General features: G+C 43.7%; 1 protein-coding gene across 3 annotated transcripts in view; it reads left to right on the top strand.

Annotated features, from left to right (window-relative positions):
• The first annotated feature begins 832 nt into the window (after window positions 1–832).
• Window positions 833–26,958, top strand: part of SHROOM4 (shroom family member 4) — a 75,146-nt gene continuing 49,020 nt past the window's right edge. For 2 of the 3 annotated variants that reach the window (XM_069986622.1, XM_069986621.1), the window contains exon 1: window positions 833–1,113. In XM_069986622.1, the coding sequence (XP_069842723.1) occupies window positions 982–1,113 (132 nt within the window). In that variant the 5' untranslated portion in view covers window positions 833–981. The remainder of the gene's footprint in view (window positions 1,114–26,958) is intronic. The other variant, XM_069986624.1, reaches the window with a different exon arrangement.

The raw sequence follows: 26,958 nt of genomic DNA, 5'->3' as shown, positions 1-26,958 counted from the left end.
ATTTTAGGGGAGCAATATCAAGCAAAATCCGCAGGAAATTAAGCGCGGATTCTGCTTCAAAGTCCTCGCCTATTCCTCATTGTGCACATACCCTAAGAGATTTGTTTACATAAACTGTCTCAGAAGGGAGGAAGGAGACAGATTACAAACAGATTTTTGTGTTTTCAGCAGAAAGCAGCAGCTGAGAACTGGGGGAAGGAAACTGAATAGATAATAACAAGTCTGGGAGGAATTGTTAGTCTCACCATGGGCAGCAACATTTCCAAAGTTATGTCTGAGTGGAGTACCCCTTTACAAGTGTACAAAAAAGTGGGTATGGCTCACTGGCTAAAAGGAAGACATAGTTACAACATACTTTTTTTTAAAGTGATCTTCCAGAAAGCGGTGCCTGAAGAAAAATGATGGCCTCCTTACATAGAAAAGAACATCAACTTACATAATCTGAACCACAAGCAGTAGTTATGACCCTCACAGGCTAATACAGACCATCCAACAGATATCCAGCTCCATGTCATTTCTAGCTGCCTAGTCCCCAATCTGAGGGGCTGCCTGTGACATATCAGTGGGGGGACACTAGTAATTTGGGGGTACATAAATGGCAGCCGTTCTCTCTGATCGCACATGGGTCTAAGCAGTTCTTGGATTGTGACAATTGATTATTGGAAACCAAAGCAAACAAGAGATGTGAAACATTGTTCCATCTTAGAAGTCTGTCTGGAAGGTCCTCTTCTCCCTCAGAGCTGTAATCCCGCCCTCCCCTCCTTAGTGTAGCTCCTGGCAGTGCACTCCCTGCTCCCACCCCCTCCACTTCCCTATTTCCGTGTCATTAGGAAGAAAGTCTATGGACTCCCGGTTGTGGAATGCCGTCTGCTTTGTTTGCATTACCCCGGCACATTTTATTGCTTTTTATCCTTAAGAGCCCGGAGTGGGGAAAGTTCTTCGTGATAAAGTAAACAAGGGCCGGCGCGGAGTACAATCTGTATGGAGCCTGAAGTGGCCAAAGGGCTCCTGGAGCCATTGCAGTATATCCATGTGCAGTTACAGGGGGGAGCACCTTGGGGATTTACCCTTCAAGGGGGTCTGGAGCACGGAGGTCCTCTGATCATCTCCAAGGTATGAAGCTGACCATTACTTAGGGTGTGTTTTGTGTGGTATTTGCTGTATTTTGCCTCTCTGATTTGTATTGTTTTGCAGTATCTACTATCTCCACTTCTCTGGGTATAAATACTATTCTTTCTGTTTAATGATCCATTGATCATAGGTAATATTTATGTGATTGGGTGTTATAGGTGATCTGTATCATGAGAATGATATACAGAGACTTAAAAGTTTTTGCTTTTATACAAAACTAATAGCTACACTTTTCTGTCCAAGAAAAGTGTGAACAATTTTGAAATGTTTTCTGCAGTTTATTTTTTAAGAGAATCCTATTGTTCCTGGTCGTACATAATAGAGCAATGGGACAGAAGAGTTTACCTAGCAGTCTCAAAGAAACGCCATAGCATTGTATATTACCCATAGTTTATTAGTAGTGCCCAGGGAGGAATGATCCTGGGAAACCTTTTGTCCTTTTGGAAGGGGGAAGGGTATTTCTTAACTGTGTTTTTTTTTGTTTTTTTTTTCTTTGGGTCCTAGTTTGCGAAGCTTTATGTTACTAGTTGTAGTAGGAAAGACTTACTTTTTTTCTCCAGGACAAATAAATAAAGGCGATAGACTTGGCACGCTCACAAAGCGTTTTCTGAGGCCATTTATGCTGAATATATGTATTGTACGCTTTGTGTGACCCCCAAATTATCATACACAAATAATTCCTTATACATTGTAAGGCCCCACTTTAAGGGCCCTATATCACAGGGACGATTATCGTTCGCATAATCGTTAACGATAAACGATCCTAAAGACCTGAAATCGTTTACCCATTTACATGGAACGATAATCATTACTTATGATCGTTCTTGCGGTCATCTTGTTGTAGCTATTGTGTTCGTCACTACTGCGAACGACCGAACGACATCTTATTCAATGCGAACGAGCAACGATAAAAATAGGTCCAGGTCTTATTAAAGGGGTTATCCAGCGTGGGGGCACTTTTTTGGGGGGATCGGGGAGGAGGTGGCTGAAATACAAGACGTCCACTTACCTCCCTGGTTCTAGCGGCGGGTCCCGCATCACGGCGCTCCGGTGCCCGGTCCCCGGCCGCTTCCGGGTGTCTGACGCCACCCGAGACGCTACGTCTCAGGGCCGCTCAGCCACTCATTGAAGGAGGCGGGATCCGAACGGACATTAAACGGATCCTACCTCCTTCACTGAGCGGCCCTAAGGCGTAGCGTCTCGGGCTGCGTCAGACACCCCGAAGCGGCTGGGAACCAGGGACTGGAGCGCCGTGATGCGGGACCCGACGCTGGAACCGGGGAGGTAAGTGGACGTCTTTTATTTCAGCCACCTCCTCCCCGGTCCCCCCAAAAAAGTGCCCCCACGCTGGAGCACCCCTTTAAACAATTAACGATTTTTCGTTCGGTCCTTAATCATTAACTGCTATTCAAACGAACGATTATCGTTTAGATTCGAACTATTTAACGATAATCTCAACGATAATCGTCCTGTGGAATAGGGCCCTAAGACGCAGCCTTTCACTAATGGGTATCTAAAATATATATATTTTTATACCATCATACCTTTTAAAGCAGAGGTAGGGAACCGTGGCTCTCCAGCTCTTGCAAAACTACAATTCCCATCATGCTTTTGCTATCCAGGCATGATGGGAGTTGTAGTTTTGCTTTGCAACAGCTGGAGAGCCAAGGTACCCTACCCCTGCTTTAAAGTATTACACTAGTCCAAAAAGGGAAATTAGGGACGCTAGGTGGTTAAAACACTTAGCCCTGTATACAGTATAGCGCACAATTGTGGAGCGAACAGTTCGCATCTAGATGGGTCCCTCTGACAAGTTGTGCCATTAATACAGCATCATTAAGTTTATGGGACACAACAACGGCAAAGGTGGCCGAAATGTCAGGCATTAGAGATTATGTGCCGCCTGCTCTGCATATAAGTCTCAGTACACTACACAGGTACACAGATATGGCACCAGACCCATGGCTTTTGGGGGATGTGTCAGACGTTTTCTGCTACTATATCTGCAGGCAGTGTACAGTAGTGACAGGGACACTGGTTTAAGTGTGGTGTCTCTTTGTTTCTTGCATTCCTTCTCCTATAATCCTGTTTCTGAGCTGCAGGGTGCACTGATCCAACCAATGATATGAATATGCTCTGCAGGCTAGTGTATCTGTGAGCGGCGGCTGCCTGGCCATTATAGGCAGAAAGCCATCAAATGGCAGCTTATGAATAAGTCACACTAGAGAGCATGGGCACATCACTGGTAGAATGAGCAACAAGTTTCCTTTAAGAGACCCAGCAATGCAGCTGGAAGAAGCAAAGGCCAGGGTTGGCGCTGTGTATTTGTACAGAGGTGGAAGAGGGGGGCCTTAAACTCTGCTTTTGTAACAAGGCCCAACTACGTCTCTGATTGCATATACTTTTATATTTATGACATATTGCTTTTAGTTAAAAAGACTTGTGACAGAAACACCTCGGAACTTTTAATTGCTTGGGCTATGTTTTATTTTTTTGTGCCCATTTACTCTATTGTCTGAATTGTTTGTCAGATTATCTGTATGTTTCATGGTTACTATAAAAAGTCAGGTTAATAAATCATTTATTATCAATCTGTTTCTTTCATTTGAAATCCAAAAAAAGAATCTGTTAATAATCTACATGTCTATAATTGTTGTTTTTTTCATACTGTTTCTCTGTTTATTTCCCACCTCAGCTATTGAGTTAAAATAATACTAATGCAAAATACACAAGAAAGCAATAGTAAAATTGAATCTAATGAAACATTTCGAGGATTATAGTTTTGTGGGATTTGCAAGTACTTACTAAAATAGACATGTAAGGACTAGTGATGAGCGGATTCGTGCCCGATCCTGCGTGTTCGGTATTACAATCCTGATCACAAACGGTGAAAAGTTCGCAGTTCGAGCAGTAAAGTTTTTTGAAAGGCTGCTAAGCTGAAAGCTTGGCAGCCAATCAGCAAACTTGAAGAGGATGTACCACCAGAGAATTCCCTCCCCTGTATGACGCGGCTCCATTAGAATGAATGGAGCCGTGTCATAGAGGGGAGGGAATTCCCTCCCACTGGGGGCTGACCAGTGCTTGGGCACCGTCCGGCTCCGGTGCACGGCGCCGTGCACGAGAACTGGGCCGCGGTCCGAGAAACGGACCGCGGCATCGGCTTCCCCGTGACGGCGCTGTTTGATCCGTTGGTTCAGATTAAAGAGGATGTACCTGGTGGTACATCCTCTAACTTCTGCTGTGTTGCTCTAGCAATCAGGTGGAACATATCACCTCGCTGTATAAGGGTCTATGCACACAGAGTAATTCTCACGGAAAACTGCATGCGGAATCTGCCGCTCGCTCCCACTTGATGTTCCCCCATCACATAGGCTCTATTATATGCTCCGGCTGATTCTGTCGTCTGCCCTAAGAAATGACATGTCATTACTTTGGGTGGACAGCGGAATCTGCCCGACCATAGAATGGAGTCTATAAAGCCGTCGTAGAGGGAAGCTGGAGCGCGCAGGGGTGAGCGGTGGATTCTGCATGGAGTTTTCTGTGAGAATTACTCAGTGTGCATATACCCTAACAGGGCTCCAGATGGCGACCAAAATGGTCGCCAATGCGACTGACATTTTGCAAATGGCGCCCAGATTTATTAATCTGGGCGCCATTTGCGACTGGCCCCGGCGGCGGCGCTCTGTCTCTTTAAGTCCGGGCCCCCGGCTGATGCGCGGCTGCCGGGGGTGTCCCGTCCTATCCCCGGCAGCGCGGCGCATCAGTGAGCTGCCTGGGGCCCTGACTTCCGGCACAGGAAGCGCACGTCAGAGACGCTTCCTGTGTCAGAAGTCACAGCCCCGGCGTACAGGGAGCTCACTGACGCGCCGCGCTGCCGGGGATAGGACGGGACACTCCTGGCAGCCGCGCATCAGCCGGGGACAGCGCCTGAAGAAGAAGAGGATCGCCGGGGGAGTCGGTTGTCAGGTGAGTTTGTGTGTTTGTTTTTTTTAAATACTGCTTAGCATAGAGGAAAGGGGGGGGGGCATCTATAATGGGGGGGGGGGAAGAGAAGGGGGGGCATCTATAATGGGGGGAGAAGAGGGGCCATCTTCAAGGGGGAGAGAGGGGGCATCTATAAGGGGAGGGGGTATCTTATAAGGGGGGGAGAAGAGGGGGCATCTATAATGGGGGGGAGGAGGGGGCATCTATAATGGGGGTAGAGGGGGTCATCTATAAGTGTAGGGCAAACTGGCTGCAGACACTGGGAGATAGATATATGCACAATTATTATTATCAGGGCCCCTCAGGTGTCTGTATTGTAGGGGGTCACTTGCATTAGTCACTAGGTGAGAGATATATCTATTTATATACATCTTGTGGGGGGTCACTATGGCTGCAGTCATAAGTCTAGCTCAGTATGTATAGACTATTGCAAGCTTTTAAAGGGAACCTGTCACCCCCGGTGACGGGGTGACAGGCTTCCAACCCCCCGTTAGAACCTATACTCACCTTATCGCGCCGGGTCCCGCTTCTGAAGATGGTCGGGTCACGGAAATCTCAGCCGCTGCAGCCCGACGCGCACACTGAGAGATGAGTCCAACGCTCATAGAGAATGACGGAGCGCTGGACTCTCCCCGTCATTCTCTGAGCGTTGGACTCATCTCTCAGTGTGCACGCCGGGCTGCAGCGGCTGAGATCTCCGTGACCCGGCCATCTTCAGAAGCGGGACCCGGCGCGATGAGGTGAGTATAGGGGGGTTGGGAGCCTGTCACCCCGGCACGGGAGTCGACAGGTTCCCTTTAAGTTCAAGTTCAAAAGAGTAAGCCTCATTAAAAGGCTAGCCAAGTGAAGCTGAAGTACTGAGTCAGACTGTATATGGTTGTCAAGTTGCAAGTTTCCATGTTGAACGTTTTCAAACTAAGAAAAGAAAGAATCTAAAGGAGGAGGATGCTGCCGTGGCCTCTGCACACAGTAAGTCCCATTTAACATAACATTAATTTTACATGGTTTAAAATGTTGGCAACCAAATATTCTATTTGGCGCCTAAATTTTTCAGGTTAGGAGCCAATGGCTCCCAGGTAAATTTTTTAGTCTGGAGCCCTGCCTAATAGTGACTGTTAGGTGTCCTGACGCCATTTTTCTGCTGGTTGGTGTTGCAGGCAAGGAGAGACAGGTAGGCCGGAAAAAATGTACTAACTGCCCTTTTCCGGGCACAACAGTGCAATTGTTTGTGCTGTGGTCAAGGGGGTTTCGTAATGTCTGTGAGAGGGTGGGGGGAAACATCCGTACCCTAACATTCACGTGTCCATAGAATTCCATCTGTACATGGACGGTGTTCTGGACCTGGGAACTCCCACCATCGTGATTAATTATGATGTAGTTTGCAAAACAGGAGTCTGTGGAGCCTCTGTTGCTAGTCTCAAAACACGGGATAGCCAGATATCACTAGCCTGTTGCCACGGGGTGCCTCCATGATAGGGAGAGCACCACACCACCCTGATAAATAGCCCCTTAAGTCCCACTCGGTTGCGAGTATTGGAACATAAATAGGGAAACACCAGGGGCCACCCTGGTGTTTTGTAGGGAGCTCCTCTTATACTGACACAGCCGCACATCTTTATCACTACACTAGTGTGAACTTTAAAACTGTTAAGGAGATCCCAACATCATACATAATTATGATGCTGGGAGTTCTCAGGTTCGGTTCAAAGAACACCGTCAGTGTACAGAGGGAATTCTACGCGACACGTGAATGATTCCTAGAGTGCTGTGCGGGTCACAATGTCCGTTGATCAGCAGTTGCGGGCCTAGAACGTTCATGCATTAGGGGCTTGGGGACCAATAGCTTCTGAGTTACATGCAATCCAAGAGGGAAGGGTGTGGATACAGCACATCCAAAAAATCTAAAATCTGTTAAAATATTAACCTTTATTTCATGTTCCGATTAAAAACATGAGCTCCTGTAACAGGAGTGTGATAGCTAGACTAGCTATCACACTCCTGTTACAGGAGCTCACGTTTTTAGTAGGAACATGAAATAAAGGTTAATATTTTAACAGACTTGATTTTTTGGATGTGCTGTATCCACACCCTTCCCTCTTGGATTGCATGTTACAAGCGGGCTGGCTACCCGGGATCCGTGCACCTACAATAACAATCCGGGACATCAGACAGGTGAGCCGAGACTACCCATGATTTTTGTGTTAGCTCCTGAGTTAGCCAATAATTAGTATGGCCTATGGTGCGTTTACACAGAGATTTATCTGACAGATTTTTGAAGCCAAAGCCAGGAATGGATTTAAAAAGAGGATAGATCCCTGTCTTTCCTGTATGACCTGTTTCATGTTTATAGTCTGTTCCTGGCTTTGGCTTCAAAGATCTGTCAGGTAAATCTGTCTGTGTAAACGCACCATTAGTGCGTGGGTAATGGATAAGGGCCCGTTCACACTACGGAATTGGTGCAGAGATTCGGCTCGGAACCCCTGCCCACACCAAATGCCGTCTGCTATGTCTTTCAATGGAAGGCCTCACGTGCCTCTACTCAAAGAATTGACATGTCAATTCTTTCAGTGGAAAGATGCGGAGAGTGGAGGTGCTCGAGGCCTCCCATTGAAAGACATAGCAGCCACCGTAGCTGTGAGGCTGCCGGCCTCAGGGACGGGGCTATGTTCTTGCTTTGCATAGCCCAGATTATGGACACAAAGAGAACTCTCTCTGTCCTGCCCTATAGATCCTTCGATCGCATTGATTGCAACATCTATAGAGTTAACTGCTGCGATCCAAGCCTGGCTTGGGTCTTCGCAGTTGCAGCAGGTTCTTGACTATCACTGACAGCCAGGACCTGCTGTGAATGGAACGGGAACAGAATCCGCTCCAATTTTATTCAAGGATGGTAGACTAGCGGTAAGGGTTAAAATGGTCATCTTTGCCTAATTGTTTTCTATCATTTTCATCATTCATCATTTAACATGTTTTCACAGACCACTAAAAATATTTTATTATTTTCTGGATCTGGAGTAGTTTTGCCAAATTGTCATTTGTGTCGTACAGCAAGAAGGATGTGTGCTAATGCCACTCCCCATATTGATGTGCTTTATCCTTTTTGTCTGAAAGATTTACCAGTTGACAGTACTGCCTCATCAGTTGCATTCGAGATAAATGTGTCCAAGCATTTTAAAGGCAGCAGATAATTCTATGTGTCTGCATTGAACAACTGGAGTATCTGTGTGCCATTTAGAGGGGTTTGCATGTTATTATCCCCCCCCCCTCCCGTAACAGTGTCTCCTCTGTTACCCTTAAAAATGCCCACACCCCCTCTGGCTGAGGAAGTCATTATTTGTCCAAGCAGGCTTCTCTAAGCCATTCCCCAGCAGGCATCAAAGTCTGTGTCCCCCCTCTCCCCCTCCCCCACATTTTTGGTTTTTTTTAAGGGAAAATTTTAAAATGCTGATTACTGCTGCTTGTGATCCTGTTCTTTCGCTCTCCGGTTCTCTCGCCGTTTGTATCTTTAGGCCCTGCCTCATCCGGCTGTCAATAATTCTGGAGGAGGCGGCAGTGTGAAGCTCCAGCAGTGGCCAGAGGACTGGAGAACCAGAAGATGGATCACAAGCAGCATGGCTAGTATGTATAGACTGCTACTTGTTATCTGGAAACTGACAGCATGGATATACAGTGGTAGCTTGGTTTAAGAGTAACTTGGATTGAGAGCGCTTTGCAAAAAGAGCTCACAGTTTTTCAAAATTTTAACTTGGTTTAAGAGCATTGCTTTGGTTTAAGAGCTCCCTGTACTGGGTAGGAGGAGTAGCGGAGGAGGGGCATGGTTTGCATAGCGGAGTCTACAGCCCTGTACTCCGACCCAGGAAGTCTCCCTCACCTTCCAAATCATGGCAGATCCACTTAAAGGGGTTATCCAGCGCTACAAAAACATGGCCACTTTCTTCCAGAGACAGCCCCACTCTTGTCTCCAACTTGGGTGGGTTTTGCTGCTCCGTTCCATTGAAGTGAATGGAGCTTAATTGCAAACCGCACCTGAACTGAAGACAAGAGTCGTGTTGTCTCTGAAAGAAAGTGGCCATGTTTTTGTAGCACTGGATAACCCCTTTAAGGCTGGGGCTTGCATCACAGGAAAGGACTGTGGAAGTAATCTCTTCATAGCTGTAAGCCCGCTCTGCAGTTATGTGCCCACATCTGCCCTACTAATTCCTTCATGCTCCCTGCAGTCTCTGTCAGCCCTTGTGTTTCCCATCCCCTTATTCCTGCTATAATGTGCCTGCACTCACATTCAGCCATACACACTTCTGCTATAATGTGCCTGCACTTACACCTAGCTATACACATTGCAGCTATAATGTGCCTGCACTCACTCACACTCAGCTAGACACAGTAATGCTAATCTGCCTGCACTCGCACTCCATTCACACTACTGTATAGAAAAGTTTCTGTCACTGTCCTAATGCAGAGCTCTGTGATTCTCATTTCCTGATTGGTCCATGCTGAACACCCCCCCCCCCTTGTGATCATGTGACCACACAGATCTCTGACAGCAGTCCTGCTTCTCTATTCTAGCCTGTTGTACTACGCTACTGCATTATAGGGATCTGCAGCTCCATCCTGTATCTACAAACTGCTGCTGTTTTTTCATTCTTGTGCACTTATACATTATACACAACATGCTGCTTGGCTTAACTCTACAGTAATTTATAATATGAAATATCCAGCTTTCTAAATATTTGTTTTACCTGATATTCAGAACAAAAAAATCATTATTTTGGGGGTGTGGAACCATTTGTCTGCATTTCAATGCTTTGGTTTAAGAGTGGATTTTAATTAGAAGCACGGTCCCAGAACGAATTATGCTCGTAATCCATGTAATCCACTGTGTATCTCCATGCTGCCAGTTTCCCTTTATCTTTCTCGGACGCACAAAACCCTGTCTACACAGGGAGATGTGGAGCTGATAAAGATAACTTTTTGAGCAGGTCATAAGATATAATCAGCATTTACCCGGTCTAAAGCTGATTGCTGCCTTCTTTCTACTAATCGATTATCGGCTGCAGAAGCATCTTTAGTGATGCTCTTTGCCAATAATCAGCCTGTGTAAGAGGACCCTTAGTCTGCCAATGACTATGTTCAGATTTGTACTTTACAAATACACATTTCTTTTATCCTGCCCTCATGGCCTGCTAAAACCTGAGTGGTTTCAATTTCAATTAAAAATTTTTTTTCTAATAAAGTGTACCTGTCATTTGTAAAAACTTTTGACATGTTATAGAGCCTCTCTGACTGTCAATCATGCCCTCCAAGTGCACAGGGGAATAAAACTTCATTTTCTCCTGTATAAAGCTTTAAACGGTACCCGTACGCCCTGGGCCGCCTAGGGGTGTTCAGAGCGGAGCCGCACTACCGCGGTCCCACGTGCCGCTTGTAGCCCGGGACCTCGGCTATTAGCGGGCAAGGTCCAATTGCCGTGACCGCTAATAAAGTAATCAGATGCAGCTGTCAAAGTTGACAGCTGCATCTGATTACTACTTGCAGCCGATTCCCTGGTGTCTAGTGGGGGGAACGCCCCCCGCCATACGATCGTGGAGGGGCGAACCTCGTGTCTTTACCCGTCCGGGGTCTGCGCCGTAATGGCGCTGATCCCAGCTCGGCACTCGGTTGTTTTCGGCTGCAGCAGCCGAAAGCAATAGAGTGCCGATCTCATTGATCTATGCAGTATAACTATACTGCATAGATCTCAATGAGAGATCAGTGTGCTTATACTAGTATAAGTGTAAAAAAGTGTTATTATTAATAAAAAAAAGCCCCCTCCCCTAATAAGTTTGAATCACCCCCCCTTTTCCCATGTTATAAATAAACATGTTTGGTATCCCCGCGTGCGTAATCGCCCAAAATATATTTTATCACATTCCTGATCTCGCACAGTAAAGGGCGTAAGCGCCAAAAAATCCCAAAGTGCAAAATTGCGCATTTTTGGTCGCATCAAATCCAGAAAAATGGTAATAAAAAGCGATCAAAAACTCGCACATGCGCAATCAAGGTACTGATAGAAAGTACATATCATGGCGCAAAAAATGACATCTCACACAGCCCCATACACCAAAGAATAAAAGCATGGGAATAGAGCGATTTTAAGGAACGTATATTTGTTAACAATTGTTTTAATTTTTTTTACAAGCCATCACATAAAATAAAAGTTATACATATTACATATTGTTGTAATCGTAATGACTTGAGGAACTTATATAACAAGTCAGTTTTACCCCAGGGCAAACGGCGTACAAACAAAAACCCCTCAAAATAAAAAAAATGTGGTTTTTTTTGGGTTTTTTTTCAATTTCACCACACATTTAATTTTTTCCTGTTTTTTGCAGTGCACTTTATGAACAAATTCAGCCTGTCATTGCAAAGTACAATTAGTGGAGCAAAAAATAAGGGCTCATGTGGGTTTCTAGGTGAAAAAATGCAACTGCTATGGACTTTTAAGCACAAGGAGGAAAAAATGAAAAAGCAAGAATTGAAATTGGCCCGGTCCTCTAAGGGTTAAAGGGGAACTCTAGGTAGAGGTAAAAAAATAAACCTGCTGCAGAAGCATATAGCATTGCTTACCTGTCAAACCCAGTTTTATAACTACCAAAAATCCATTTGCTTTGGGTGTTTTTATTTTGTAGCTGTACTTCCTGGTTGAGCAGTTGTGCACAGTATGGTTGGGTTCATACTGAGGAATTCTCGCGGATAAACTCCGCGGAATTCCGCAGTATGTCCGCACGCACGGCTGTGCGCCTTTCCGCCGGCTCCATTCTATGGGCCGGTGTATCCCACTATCCACCGAAAGAAGTGACATGTCAGTTTATTTGGCGGATAGCGAAATACGCCGGCCCATAGAATGGTGTCTATGGAGCCAGCGGAAAGGCGCGCAGCCGTACACGCGGACAGCCGACGGAATTCCGCGGAGTTTATCTGCGAGAATTCCGTAGTGTAAACCCACCCTATTGCTGCATTGCATTTCCTTATCAGTCCCCCACCCTGCCTATGCCCGTTTCATTGTGTTGCTGAATTATTTGCAGTATTTTATAATTTCATTGTCCCCCCCCCCTCCGCACAGCATGCTGTATTCTCTACCTGTAACACCATGCATCACTGTATTCTCTACCTGTAACCCCACCGCACACTGTTACTACCTATCACGCTGATATTGGAATAAGGTAAAGAACTTTTTTAATTAATTTTTTTTGATCAAGCATCTTTTGTTTTTGACCTTGAGCCCCACAATAAGGGCTTTATCCAATATTTATTATCTTACAAGGGATATACTATGTATGCCTTGTTTTTTGTCCAGGTGGGATTAGCAGTGCTGGCTCTGACCCTCCTGTGCCGTTTAGCATCATTTCATTGTGTTACTGCACCATTTTTGTGAAGATGCTGTAGTACTGCAATGAAAAATATGTTAATAATTTCACTGAAGACTTTTGCACAGTGAAGTTGCAGCAGTTGCTTCTTTCGCTCCTTGCCTGCTCAGATGTATGCTAAAGGCTAAAGAGGCTGGTCAGAGATGTTGAATTACTTAGAGGATTAGGGGATCCAGCCAAGCCGCCTGTGACATGCCCTGCCCTGTCTGCATTATCAGCCTGTGCTCAGCAAACACACACAATGTGAGACAGAGGTATGTAATCTGTCTCCTAAGGTGGGAGAGCAGTGGTGCAGGAGACAATGTGGATTGGCACAGAGGCCATTTTCTTCACTTCCTGGATTTCTATCAGCTACCAGCGTGGCAGAACCGCACAGATATGGTAATACATTATATAGACACATCCATATAACTTTTAATGTACTTTTAAGAGAAAAAAGTTTTCCTTATCTGGAGTTCCCCCTTTGTGGGGGGGGGGGAAAACATAAAGAATGTATACGCACCCAACCCTGTTCCCCCACAGTTCTGCTTTCCCAATCCCTAACAGTGGCTGTGATATTGCAGCTGCAGGAGCCAGGGCAGTGACATACCAGGAAGCCAGGAGAAAATTCCATCTGGAGGCTGTCAGAGAGTGGAGAGCACGGGGATGGGTAACTATACATTCTTTATGTTCCTGCACCCCATGCCTGCCAGAGATTTTTTTTTTTTAATTATTTTTATTTTCATTGGACTTCTCCTTTAGGCTGTCTGTATAAATCTGACTAAGATTTAATATACAGTGGTGCCTTGGATTACGAGCATAATTTGTTCCGGACCGTGCTTGTAATCCAAATCCACTCTTAAACCAAAGCAAATTTTCCCATAAGAAATCAGTGATATGTAGACAATTGGTTCCACACCCCAAAAATAATGATTTATTATTCTGAATAACATGTAAAACAGTTGAAACAAATATTCAGAAACAGCAAAATATGTGATATTATAAGTTACTGTACAGTAATGGACATGATGGGGAAACACAAGGGCTGACAGAGACTGCAGGGAGCATGAAGGAATGAGCAGGGCAGATGTGGGCACATACATGCAGCACTCTCTGTCCGGGGAGAGAGAGGTAACAGCTATGAAGAGATTACCTCCACAGTCCTGTCCCCTGATGTAAGCCCCAGCCTGAAGTGGATCTGATATGATTTAGAAGGTGAGGAAGACTTCCTGGGTCAGAGTACAGGGCTGTAGACCCCTTTATGCAGACCATGCCCCTCCCTCGCTACCCCTCCCACCCAGTACAGGGAGCTCTTAAACCAAAGCAATGCTCTTAAACCAAGTCACAATTTTGAAAAACTGTGAGCTTTTAAACCAAAACGCTCTTAAACCAAAGTACCACTGTACTCCCTAGAGCCCAGAAAGGAATCTAATTTACCATTCTTTTCAAGTTGCAAAAAAATTTCTTACTCGGCTCTAGCAACGGTTACAGCTGGTAATATCTGATGCGGGGGTAGGTAAAACTTTTCCCTGAGTTAGCCCCAGCCTGCTGCTGCATGAACTGCTATTGATGTCTTTAAATGCCTTTAGATATTTAGATAAGGAGAAGGGTAATTTAAATAGTTTTGTAATGGATTTCCGGGCTGCTATGGTATCTCGTAGAGTCTGACTTTTGCATATACTTCAGGGTAAATGGGCAGTTACCCTGAATGTAGTAATGTAGTAATGCAGAGAGCAGGCTAAGAGCCCTATAACATGGAGACTGAATCTGCCAAATATTGCTGAGTATTGCTCAGAGTAATAAAGACAAAGATCAGCCGAAGAAACAATTGACTGCTGGCCGTACATTGCTGCATGTAATAGTGATGCACGTCCAGCGGCTTAAGCTAGCGTAAAGAAAAAAATAAACTTATCTGTCCTGCTGCCTTGTTCCTGTGTTCTCCCCTCAATGCTGCTGCTTAAGGCACTTCCAAACCCGTCTCTGAAGTGGCAGGCTGCCTTTGCACCTTGGCAGAAGTCCATGAGGTAGCTGCGGTTATTAGAAAACACAGGAACAAGACTGAAGGGCCCCTTGGGATCCTGAACAGGTAAGTACATCTCTTAATTACGACATGGAGAGAAAGGAGCTGCTGCACCTCACACCTATGCACCTATGGCTGACACTAAAGCCTCTCGGCTATTTTTAAAAACCAACGCCAGGATGTTGGTATATAATTTGATCAAACCATATTGCCCCATGTATGTGATGGTCTCCTGGTTCACACAGGTCCCTACGCTAACTCCAAACTGTGTCGGTCAGCGACTGCCAACCCTGCAAAGCGTGCACATGCAGGGAAGGGAGGCCATGGAATGGCCCTGCAACCCCAATGTCACAGGACCAAACCCAAAACCCAGCCAGCACCACCAGCGGAGAAGGCTGACCCCAAACAACACAAGTATGAATGTGGTATTGCACTCACCACCACTGCTGCAGACAGAATGGGAAAGACATGAGGTACTGACATGTGAGCACAGGTATATCCTGCTAATTTGGGTCACATGGGTCTTATGAAGGGGAGTGCCAGCTGCCCAGAAAAGGGAGAAAAATAAAATGTGACATTTCATAATTATTTTACATCTAAACAAGGACTGCACAATTATCAAGCTGTGTATAGCTTGGTAACCAAGATCTAGCACCTTGATGGAAATGCAGATTGCAAAGTCGTGATGTGGACAATATCCAATCTCTAATGTGCCTAAACAATACCATCAAATTATACAAGCTAATATTACGCTGTGTGGGGCCATTCCCCGTGCCACAAAACTTTAGTAATAGCCGCCTGTAATTGGGAAACATCAGCATTTCATAGTAAGTTGGGCATTGTCTGCAAGGGGTACAAGAGGTAAATAGGCCTAGGAAAACTGACGCATTCCACAGCCTCATGGTGACCGCCATCCCTTTTGCCGTTGTGCTGTCCCAGCCTTACACCAGAATGTGACATGTAACATCACCCATGCCCTGAAAAACATAGTTATTTACATATAGTTAGTATGGTTGAAAAAAGACACATGTTTATCAAGATTGAACCCTTTTTCTCCAGGCGGAGGCAGTGCCCTCTTGTCTTTTGAAGGCTTTTTACCTGGAAAATCTTTACCCTGTATTTCTTGTAGGGGCCATTTATATATTTAAATAAATTATATCTCCTCTTATACGTCTTTTCTCCAGACTAAACAAATGTAATTCTTTTAATCTCTCCTCATAACTAAGATCCTCCATTCCCCTTATTAGTTTAGTTGCCCGTCTTTGTACCCTCTCCAGCTCTAGAACATCCTTTTTATGAATCGGGTTCCAGAACTGGACAGCATACTCCAGATGAGGCCACACCAAAGCTTTATAAAGCGGTAATATTATATCCCTGTCCCGAGAGTCCATGCCTGTTTTAATGCATGACAATATCCTGCTGGCCTTAGAAGCAGCTGACTGACATTGTGTGCCATTCTGTAGTCTATTATCTATATAAGTACACCCAGATCCCTCTCTAAGAGCAAATCTACTTGGCAGAACCACTTAACCACCAACACATGGATAAGTGCTTGTGGCCAGGGATGCTGGCCCTGACTCATGCTGGGTGAACATTGTGGAGGCCGGGATCAAGTTTCAGGTGTGGATCCTCTGGCATATCCACCAGGACCTGCGCAGGCTGTTTCAGGTTCTGCTGCTGAGAGATGAGGTTCCAGGGGCAATACACCCGGCCTGGTGATTGCAGCAGCCCAACATCCGCGTGGGGGTGTAGGGGTGTACTCCACCTCCTCACTGGGTACAATCAATGGGACGTTAAAAAAGACTTTTTGCAGTTTTGCATTTAGTCCTACTGTAGTAGCTGCCATCATTAAGGTGTTTCCGTGCGGGTTTTTAAATATTTGCTCCTCTCTCAGTGAAGTTAAAGGCCTAAATAAGAAAGTTATTATTATATATATATATTTTTTTTTTATATATAAGGGTAGCTTCACGTGTAGCGTATCCGCAGCAGATTTCTTGCTGCGGATACTTGCCCATTCACTTCAATGGGCTGACATACCCACTGCGAGTATGTCAAACTCGGTGCCATTAACCCCTGCGGCCTGGGAACATACTGTACCGGGTCCCTGCTCCGGCAGGGTGAACCCAGGGGTTACCGGTGGTATGTTTGACATACTGGCAGCAGGAAGACAATCCCACTGTGCGTATGTCAGCTCACTGAAGTGAATGGGCAAGTATCCGCAGCAGATTTTGCTGCGAAATTATCTGCTGTGGATACGTTTTGTGTGAAGTTACCCCAAGAAACTAAACACAAGAACTTGGGATACAGTCTGAAGTTAGTTGAGGGAAAGATCGGAAAAAAAATTCTTTGCTAAAAAAAGTAGTAAATGCTTGAAATAAACTTTCAGTAAATATGGTTGGTAAATCTACAGTTTCAGTTGAAAAGTGTGATGTAGCAGAAAAGTTGCATCTTTTTGTTTGGCATTTGATGGAATAAATCACAGGTTTTTTTGCCCCATTTTATCTGGGAGTGCAAAAGTGTATTTTTCATTTAGCTGGAGAGTGGACCATGATCAAAATCCCAAGTCTACATGCAAACATCTCTGGAATAAAACTTTATCCTTTGTGTTGTGCTACCCACATTGCTCATTAGATAGATATTCTAAAGTGGCACATCCAAATTCAAGTCAAAAGTAGTGTGTAGCCTTGATCAGAGGCCTATCAGTTAGGTATTGAAAGATTACTGCGGCTCACATCTTGTGTACTGTAAAAAAAAATAAATTAATCCAACAAACCAATGTTTTCAAGATAAGATGTCTCTTTCAAAGAAAGATAGTAAACGTTTACAAATGGCGATCAGTTTATATTTTCCCATCACTTGTCTGCCAAAATCTGCAGGTATGTTAATGCATATTGCATTGCGGATTTCCTACTTTGGATTTGATGCTGTTGATTTAATTAATATTAATACCTAAAATATGCAGAATCAAATCCACAGAGGATTAAAGAGGTTATCCAGGATTAGAAAATGCACAGCTGCTTTCCTGCTAAAACAGCACCTCCCCTGTCTTCAGGCTGTGTGTGATATTACAATTCAACTCTATTCACTTTATACCCTGTTTCCCCGAAAATAAGACAGTGTCTTATATTAATTTTTGCTCGTAGTTACATAGTACCGTTGAAAACCCCCCCACATGTCCTTTATGTTCAACCAAGGAGGGGACGGATGATGGGTAGATTCTATACATATGCATTTATGTTATTTTGTTCTAAGAACATAACCTAAGCCTGTTGTGAAGCCTCCACTGTTTTGCTGTGACCAGATCCAGGGGTAGACTGTTCCACAGATTCACTATTCTCATGGTAAAGAAGGCTTGTCACCTCTGGAGATTAAGCCTTTTTTTCCTCCAGGCGGAGGCAGTGCTCCCTTGTCTTTTAAGGGGGTTTTACTTGGAACATCTTGTCCAGCACCTGGGCAAAAATTTTTGGGCTGGGAGAACATAAAAAAGAAGTCCTATTCACCTATCCCGAACGATATTACAATTTTTCGCACGATAATTATCCAGTGTAATAGGGCCCTTAACCAGAACCTTGGAGGTGACAGCCTGCGGGGTCTGGGAGCTCTTTGAATGCTACTCATCGGTTCGTGCTGTGTGCTTGCCCCCCCCCCCTCCAACAGAAAGGCAAAGATATATAGCATATTCTCGTGTGTGTGTGCGCAGTGGATGTAGCTAGTCTTCAGCCACCATGTCCTAAACAACTCAAAACTAGACTAGATGGTGATTTCAGTGATTTCTTATGGGAAAATTTGCCTTTGTTTAAGAGTGGATTTGGATTTTTCAGTGTTGCCCAGAATACCCCTAAAATACGTCTCTCTTTCTCCTTAACACATATGCATGCAGCTTGCTGCAGCCATAGCGCAGACACACACATTCAGGCTGCTGCGGCCATAGCGCGCACACACACACATTCAGCCTGCTGCAGCCATAGCGCAGAAACATACAGCCTGCTGTAGCCATAGCGCACACACAAACACACACACACAGCCTGCTGCAGTTATAGCACACTGAAGAAAAACACACAATCTTCTCCCAGAGCGAAAACACCACATGGAGGACAGAGTTTCCTGCTACACTAAATATGACTTGTCCTCCTCCTCTATATTACACAGGATATCTTCACATTACACTGCTGCTCATATATAATCATCCAGCATACAGTAAAAAAACAGCACAGATTCTCTACCCCCCCCCCCCCCTTACTGCCAAATAGGGATCGCCAACTTCTCCCCGACCGCTGGCCCAATCTAATAGGGCCAGTGCTTTATTACTGATATATGGAGGAGACTAAATGTATGTGAGAAAATGTTTTTCTGGTTGTTATAAATAAGGGGCTTAGATTGATGGAACATAAGCTACATTAATGAGAAACATATATAAAATTCATATGAAAATTCAATTATAATATTAATTTTTTTAAGGGTGGAGTTAAAGTCGGCGCATTTTGCTAAATCTACGTATGTGTGATTGCAGCCTTAGGCATGTTCACACTACGTAACTTGTGTATTAATCACGGCCGTTGTTGCTGATGTGCAACAACGGCTGTGATTAATATACAACCTATGTGTTTATAAACTAAACATAACTTTTTTTTCCCAACAATTTGTAGGGCAGTGGGGGACTTCTGTGAATAACAACTTGATTGCTTACAGAGATCAATGCAGTACTTATGTACTGCATTGATCCCTCATCTGGGGACTCAATTGCTTTAGTCTGCTGTAGGCAGGCTAAATCAATCACTCGGTCAGACCGCTCCCGTAGGTCTAGCAGAGGCTTTGGGCTGCACTGACAATGGATCCAACCCACAGTACCTGTGTATGATCAAAAACACCTAAACCCACTTTGAGAAATTACACGACTTGCTAAAATATCATAAACTACTCTTTATTAATACATAATAAAGACATAAATAACAACCAATATTAAAACATAGATAAGATATGGGTAGGCACTGGTAAGGAGCAAAAATTGTATGGATGTAGAAAAAGTTTAAGTGCAATGCCTAACTAGCTACAAACATGAGAAATGGTACAATAGCACCACCTAGTGACCAGAAAATGTATGGCCATGCCCAACTACATGTGTTATGCTGCAAAAAACTTCTTACTGTACAATAGACCTAAACCTGCATATTATTCCATCATGTTGTGCAAGTTGGATCCTAAAATTGTTATAGTCAGATGAATCATGTGACATTACTGCTCCTTTAACAGATACAGACTTTGGATCCATTTGGAGACATGATCCATGCTGCAACAAAATGATTAAGCCATTGTGCGTCCGTAATTACAGACAAGGTTACTGATGTGTGACTGGGACCTAAGGATGCATCCACACATACAAGATCTGCTTCAGATTTGCAGATATCGATGTAACTAAATGCATCAATCTGCAGCAGATCCTGGATGTGTGAATGCACCCTTGAATGAAAAAGAAATGTCTGTAAAATTTTCTAGAATAAACCACAAGTGTCCCTCTTTGGCCGTCCAAAATGTTGGGAGGTAAGATTTTGCACCTGCTTCATCAGGAGATGATTGACATACTGTGAAGATGAGATGTATATACACACTACTGAGGCCCTAAAGTCCAATCAGTTACAGTAGGTGGTTGCAGCATGCCAGAAAAAATACTCCTGCCAGATCGTTATCCATGCACCTGCACGGCTGCTTCCCGGGCTAAATGGATGTAGCGCATTGGGTGTGACACAATATCATTGACATATGTGACATGCACAGGATCAAGATACAGAAAGACAGGTGCTAGAGTGCTATGCCTATGCATACAAATATCAAACTTCACCAAACAAAGAGACAGCATATGCACATATCTGTTGCACATCAAAGTGATCTTTCTTGAAAATGATGCAATACAAAAGATACAGTTGGGAGGGAGACAAGACTCCTGAAAAGACCACCAACAGACAATGAAAATTACTTAAAGAGGTTATTCAGCTAAAATAATTTTTCTTTCAAATCAGCTGATTTCAGAAAGTTATATAGATTTGTAACTTACTTCCATTTAAAATTCTCAAATCTTTCCATACTTAGCAGCTGCTGTATGTCCTGCAGGAAGTGGTGTATTCTTTTCAGTCAGAGTACTCTCTGCTGTCACCTCTCCTGCTCTGGACAGTTCCTGTCTCGGACAGGGATGGCAGCAGAGAGCACAGTGTCAGACTGGAAAGAATACACCACTTCCTGCAGGACATACATTAGCTGATAAGTACTGGTAGACTGGAGATTTTTAAATCGTTACAAATCTATATAATTTTCTAAAACCAGTTCATTTGAAAGAAAAAGATTTTTGCTGGAGTACTCTTTTAACCCCTAGACGACCCTGGACGTACAGTTACGTCATGGAAGTCTGTCACCAGACGACCCTGGACGTAACTGTACGTCCTGGGTGTTTCTCCCGCTATGAAGCGCGCTCCGGAGCGGAGCGCACTTCATAGCAGGTGGGGGCCAGCTGCAATCAGCAGCCGGCACCTTACCGTTAATGACAGGCTGCAGCGATCGCGCTGCAGCGTGTCATTAAATCCTTGAACGCCGCGATCGTGGCGCGGCCGCAGCGTTTAAGTGTAAGTGACAGGGGGAGTCCCCTGTCACTTACCGATCGGGACCCCTGCAGTGTGACTGCGGGGGTCCTGATAGTTGAAACAGACCGCCGGAGGTCTCTCACCTTCCTCCGTGTGGTCCGACCAGCGATCTGCTTCACTGAGCCTGCACAACATATAATATACCTTAGCGTGCGTAATTGTCCGATCTATTAAAATATAACAAGCGTTATTGTGAACGGCGTAGACGAAAAGTGGGAACAATGTGCGCGGATTACCGATTTTATGTTACATTATCCATAAAAAAAAAAAATTAATAAGTGATCAAAACGTCCGATATTCACAAATATGGTATTAATAAAAACTAGAGATCATGGCGGAAAAAATGACATCTCATACAGCCCCATAGGTAAAAAATAAAACCATTATAAGCGTCACAATAGGCTCATTTTATTAATAATTGCCAAAAAAAGGGATTTCATAAAAAAAAAAATATAACATTAGAGAATCTGTGTAACCTGCATATGATCACACAGAATGGAAGGGAAAGGAGCGCACTCACCCTGTAAAATCGAATTCTTCTTTATTCTTGCATCACAAATTAAAAGCCATCCATGAATACATCGGGTGGTAGGAACGCCAAAACACTCAAATCACTGAAGACGTGACAGCTGCTTCGCGCCTTACTGGCGTTTCTATCAGACGTCGCGATGTGAGTCATCTTTGAGTCATCTTTCAGGTTGCTTTAGGTGGCCTGTCCTAAAACCATGTCTGGCAGCAGAATAAGTGTCATTGTCAATTAGATTTATTCTGCTGCCAGACACTGTTTAAGGGCCTGTTCACACTACGGAATTGGCACCAAAAATCCTGCTTGGAATCACTGCCTGCAGACTCCGCGCCAAATCCCTCCTGCTATCTCTTTCAATGGGAGGCCTTGCGCGCCTCCGCCCTCTGCGCCTCTTTGCTCAAAGCATTGACATGTCAATTATGTTAATTCATTGAATGGAGACGCACGAGCCCTTCCATTAAAATAGATAGCAGGTGGGATTCCAAATGGAATTTGGAAATGATGAAGAGGGTGGGGAGGAGGGACTGAGGGGTGGTGCAAAGTTAGGGCACCGATATTCTATGGTGCTTTCTCTGGAAGAAAGTGACCATGTTTTTGTGGCACTGGATAACCCTTTAACTTCCTTTTCCTCTTTACAACATGATTTGCTCTTTACAATATGATGTTCCTTTGTCTCTCCTTTGTTCGCATTGGGACTTTGTGTACCAGGATCATCCTCCCTGTTACCCATCTCCTCACTTGTCTTTGTGAACTCTTTTTATTATGGGTGGAGATTTTCTCCTCATGCTCAATGCTGTCAATCTCCTGCTGCAGTGAATGATCTTTTGGCTTCCTCCCAGGTCTGTACACCATAGATATATTTCCTGATGTCTTATATTTGTCTCTAGACTGTAAACACCAGACCCTAGATATATTGATAGATTTCTCGCGAAAGAGTTATTCTTGTAGTGTAATCTACATTACATTGATTTACCGTTGGGTACGGAAAAATTGGCATAATCCTAAAACATGTCTGGACATCTATAAACAGTTTAATTCAGGGGCAGATAACTATTACAGAACATTACTGGATCATCACCTTGCCTAAACTTAGACCTCCTTAAAGGGCTTATCCAGTGCTAAAAAACACGACCACTTTCTTTCAGAGACAACACGACTCTTGTCTCCAGTTCTGGTGCGGTTTGCAATTAAGCTCCATTCACTTCAATGGAACTGAGCAGCAAAATCCTGCCCTAGCTGGAGACAAGAGTGTGGCTGTCTCTGGAAGAAAGTGGCAATGTTTTGTAGCACTGGATAACCCCTTTAAAACATTTTCACCTCTAGTGTCTCGGTCCCCTAAGATATGCTGTAGTTCTTTGATTCTTAATTCTGCACCTTAATAATTGTCATTTATGTATGCCAATATTAACCCCTTAGCGTCCCATGACGTACCTGGTACGTCATGGTGCCGCAGGGGGGGGTTCAGAGCGGGATCCCAGCAGGCCATAGCAATCTATCACCGATTACAATGATCTTTGCTGTGTATATACACAGCATTGATCTCTATGAGAGATCAGTGCTGTCTATATACAAGTCCCCCAGGGGGGATTCTAGTTTATGTAAAAAAAAAAAAAGTAAAAATGTGTTTTAATTAATAAAAAATCCCCTCCCCTAATAAAAGTCCAAATCACCCCCCTTTTCCCATTTTATAAATATAAATTAATAAATAAACATATTTGGTATCGCCGCGCACGTAATCGCCCGAACTATTAATTAATCACATTCCTGATCTCGCACGGTAATCGGCGCCAGCGCAAAAAAATTCCAAAGTGCAAAATTGCGCATTTTTGGTCGCATCAAATCCAGAAAAAATGTAATAAAAAGCGATCAAAAAGTCGTATTTGTGCAATCAAGGTACCAATAGAAAGAGCGCATCATGGCGTAAAAAATGACACCTCACACAGCCCCATAGACCAAAGGATAAAAGCGCTATAAGCCTGGGAATAGAGCGATTTTAAGTAACGTATATTTGTTACCAATGGTTTGAATTTTTTACAGGCCATCACATAATATAAAAGTTATACATGTTACATATCGTTTTAATCGGAACCACTTGAGGAACATGCATAACCAGTCAGTTTTACCATAGGGCGAACGGCGTAAATGCAAAACTCCCCGAAATCAAAACAAATTTGTTTTATTTTTCAATTTGACAGCGCAAATGATTTTTTCCGGTTTCGCTGCATATTTTATGGAAAAATAATGCCTGTCATTACAAAGTACAATTGGTTTCGCAAAAAATAAGCGCTCATATATGTCTCTAGGTGAAAAAATGCAAGCGCTATGGACTTTTAAACATAAAATGGAAAAAGCAAAAGCGCAAAAATGAAAATTGGCTTTGACCTTAAGGGGTTAATAACTGTGCTGTGAGTGGCACTGGGAGCTAAGCTTGGCACAGAGACCAGGAATCTCTGGTATTCAATTGATATTGCTTCACTTCAGAGTGTGATCGATTAGACAAAATTATTGGTGACTTCTTGTAACACTCTCCAATAACTTTGCACAACTGAAGCCTGTCCTGGACAATGAGTGCTGGAGGGCAATCGCATAAAGCCACAGTGTCTATCACACCACCCCCATCAATAGATGAGACCCTGCTGACATTTGTCACTTCACACCTACACTTTATGTGAAGTGAGCGAGCGACAGGATGTGATGCTCCTTTCTAAACCACTGGGATTTTGCCGCTCCAGTTTAGCTGCTCTCTAAATATATTATACTATATGGGCCCTGTTTGAGCCAGCCTTTAGCTCACATCTCTCTACTATTTTAATGAGCATAGATATTTCATTCAATTCAATATCTCTAATTTCTTTGCTAGCTTTGTACAATCCATTTTTTCCATTGTACATTTAGCATTGTGTTAAAGGGGAACTCCAGGTAGAGGTAAAAAAAAATGAACCTGCTACAGAAGCATATAGCATTGCTTAACGGTCTATCCCAGTTTTGAAACTGCCAAAAACCCATTTGTTTTTGGGGTCTTTGTTCTTTATTGTGTTTCTGTACTTCCTGGTTGAGCAGTTGCACTCAGTACTGCAGGTTCCAGAATGCATTGCTTTCCCTCAGCTGTTCATCACAGTCCTCCACCCTTCCCATTCCCTGCCCAAATCTGTTGCAGAACATCTAGGCTGTGTTCACACATTGTAGTTTCATTGTGTTACTGAATTATTTGCAGTAATTTATAATTTCATTGTGGTCCCACCCACACAGCACGCTGTACTCTCTACATGTAACACCACAAGGTGCACTGTATTCTCTACCTGTAACACCACACAGCGCACTGTATTCTCTACCTGTAACACCACACAGCACGCTGTATTCTCTACCTGTAACGCTGATATTGGAATAAAGTAAATAACTTTTTGAATTACATTTTTTTTTCTTTTTATTTCCACGCACAGATTTTGATCAAGCATCTTTTGTCTTTGACATTGAGCCCCATAATAAGGACTTTATCCCATATTATCTTACATGGGCTATACTGTGTATGCCTTGTTTTTTGTCCAGGTGGGATTGGCAGGGCCAGATCGGATACTCTGTGCTGTGTAGCATTATTTAATTGTGTTACTGCACCATTTTTGTGCAGATGCTGCAGTACTGCAATGACACTCCAAGATGTGTGAACATAGCCCTAATTTCAATGCAGACTTTTGCATTAGTGAAGTAGCAGCCGCTGCTTCTGGCTGGTCAGAGATGGTGAATCACTCAGGGGATTGGGGGATCCAGCCAAGCCTCCTGTGACATCACACCCTGCCCCCTGTCTGCATCATCAGCCTGTGCTTAGCAAACACAATGTGAGTCAGAGGCATGGAATCCTGAGGGGGGAGAGCAGAGAGAGCAGGAGACAATGTGGATTGGCACAGAGGCCATTTTTCTTCACTTCCTGGATTTTAATTAGCTACCAGTGTGGCAGAACTGCACAGATAACGGTAATACATTATATAGACACATCTAAATAACTTTTAGGGTAAATTCACACAGGCGGATCCGACGGGAGTCTCACGCACAAAATCCGCAGCTAATCCGCAATACATGTAGTATTCTTATTATTATTAATACGTGTATTGGGGATTAGCTGCGGATTTCGTATGCGAGACTCCCAGTGGATCCGCTCGTGTGAATTTACCCTTAATGTACTTTTAAGAGAAAAACAGTCCATCAGCCCAAGAGCAGTCTCTCAACTGTCAAGCGGCTCAGCCAATCACCGGCCTCAGCTCTGTACTGTCTAATTCATTGATTGGCTGATCAGCCTGTTATTTTAGAGAGGGCCTCAGAAGCTTCAGCGGAGGCTTTCATTAGCGGGGAACATGGGAAAAGGCAGCAGGATACTGGGGTAGCATATACAGGTAAGTATAATCTTTATTATTTTCTTTATAAAGCAAGAGCTGCACAAACATTGTTAACGATTAATGATTCTTGAGCTGTTTAATAGGCTCTGTAAGCGAGCGCCGATCTAGCTTACAATGATCATTGGGCTGTATAATACCACCCAAGACTAGGCGTAACCTAATCAGTATCTGCCCTAGTATGCAGGACACACACAAAACACACCCAACCTATTCAAATGGAAAACTCTTCTAAAGACACAATCTTTCATACAGTACTTCCTCCACCACTATAGGTGACATCCAGCAGTACAGTGTTCATAGCTATAAACAAAGCTTGCTAGGCTTATAACACAAACAACTTGGCACCTTACACTTACCAAAATGTATTTTTATCCAAGATCTAGACTCCTCAACCCCTTGATCTTTGCCTCTTCAGATATTTGGATAAAAGCAGATTAGTTTTTTAATGATTCTCTGTGGAATTTGTGGAAGTGTGCAGCAGGGGGCGCAGTATACATTGAAATTACATGTAAAAAGAAAATGTTTTCATTTTTTACATGAAATTTCTACATATACTGTACCCCTGCTAGACACTTAAGGTACATACACCCGAGTCGTGGCATCACTTTTTTTTTTAGAGAAATTTAAGACTGCCTGATCTACTAAATTGAGGAAAATAGCGATACATGTGTATTTCCCATAATTGGTGTACATTAGGAATTTCTCTAACTTTGCTTATGTAATAACATATTTAAAAATACATTTTGGCCAAGTTGTCTTTGAAGTTTTTTTTTTAAAAATGTATCTTTTAAAAATGTCTTAACATTTTTTATTTCATTATTACACTTTTTAAACCGACTCTGTACCCACAATCTGACCCCTCCAAACCACTTGTACCTTCGGATAGCTGCTTTTA

This window comes from Dendropsophus ebraccatus, chromosome 10 (genome assembly GCF_027789765.1).
Source record: "Dendropsophus ebraccatus isolate aDenEbr1 chromosome 10, aDenEbr1.pat, whole genome shotgun sequence".
NCBI classification, from domain to species: domain Eukaryota; kingdom Metazoa; phylum Chordata; class Amphibia; order Anura; family Hylidae; genus Dendropsophus; species Dendropsophus ebraccatus.
This window is presented reverse-complemented; position numbering and strand designations above follow the sequence as displayed.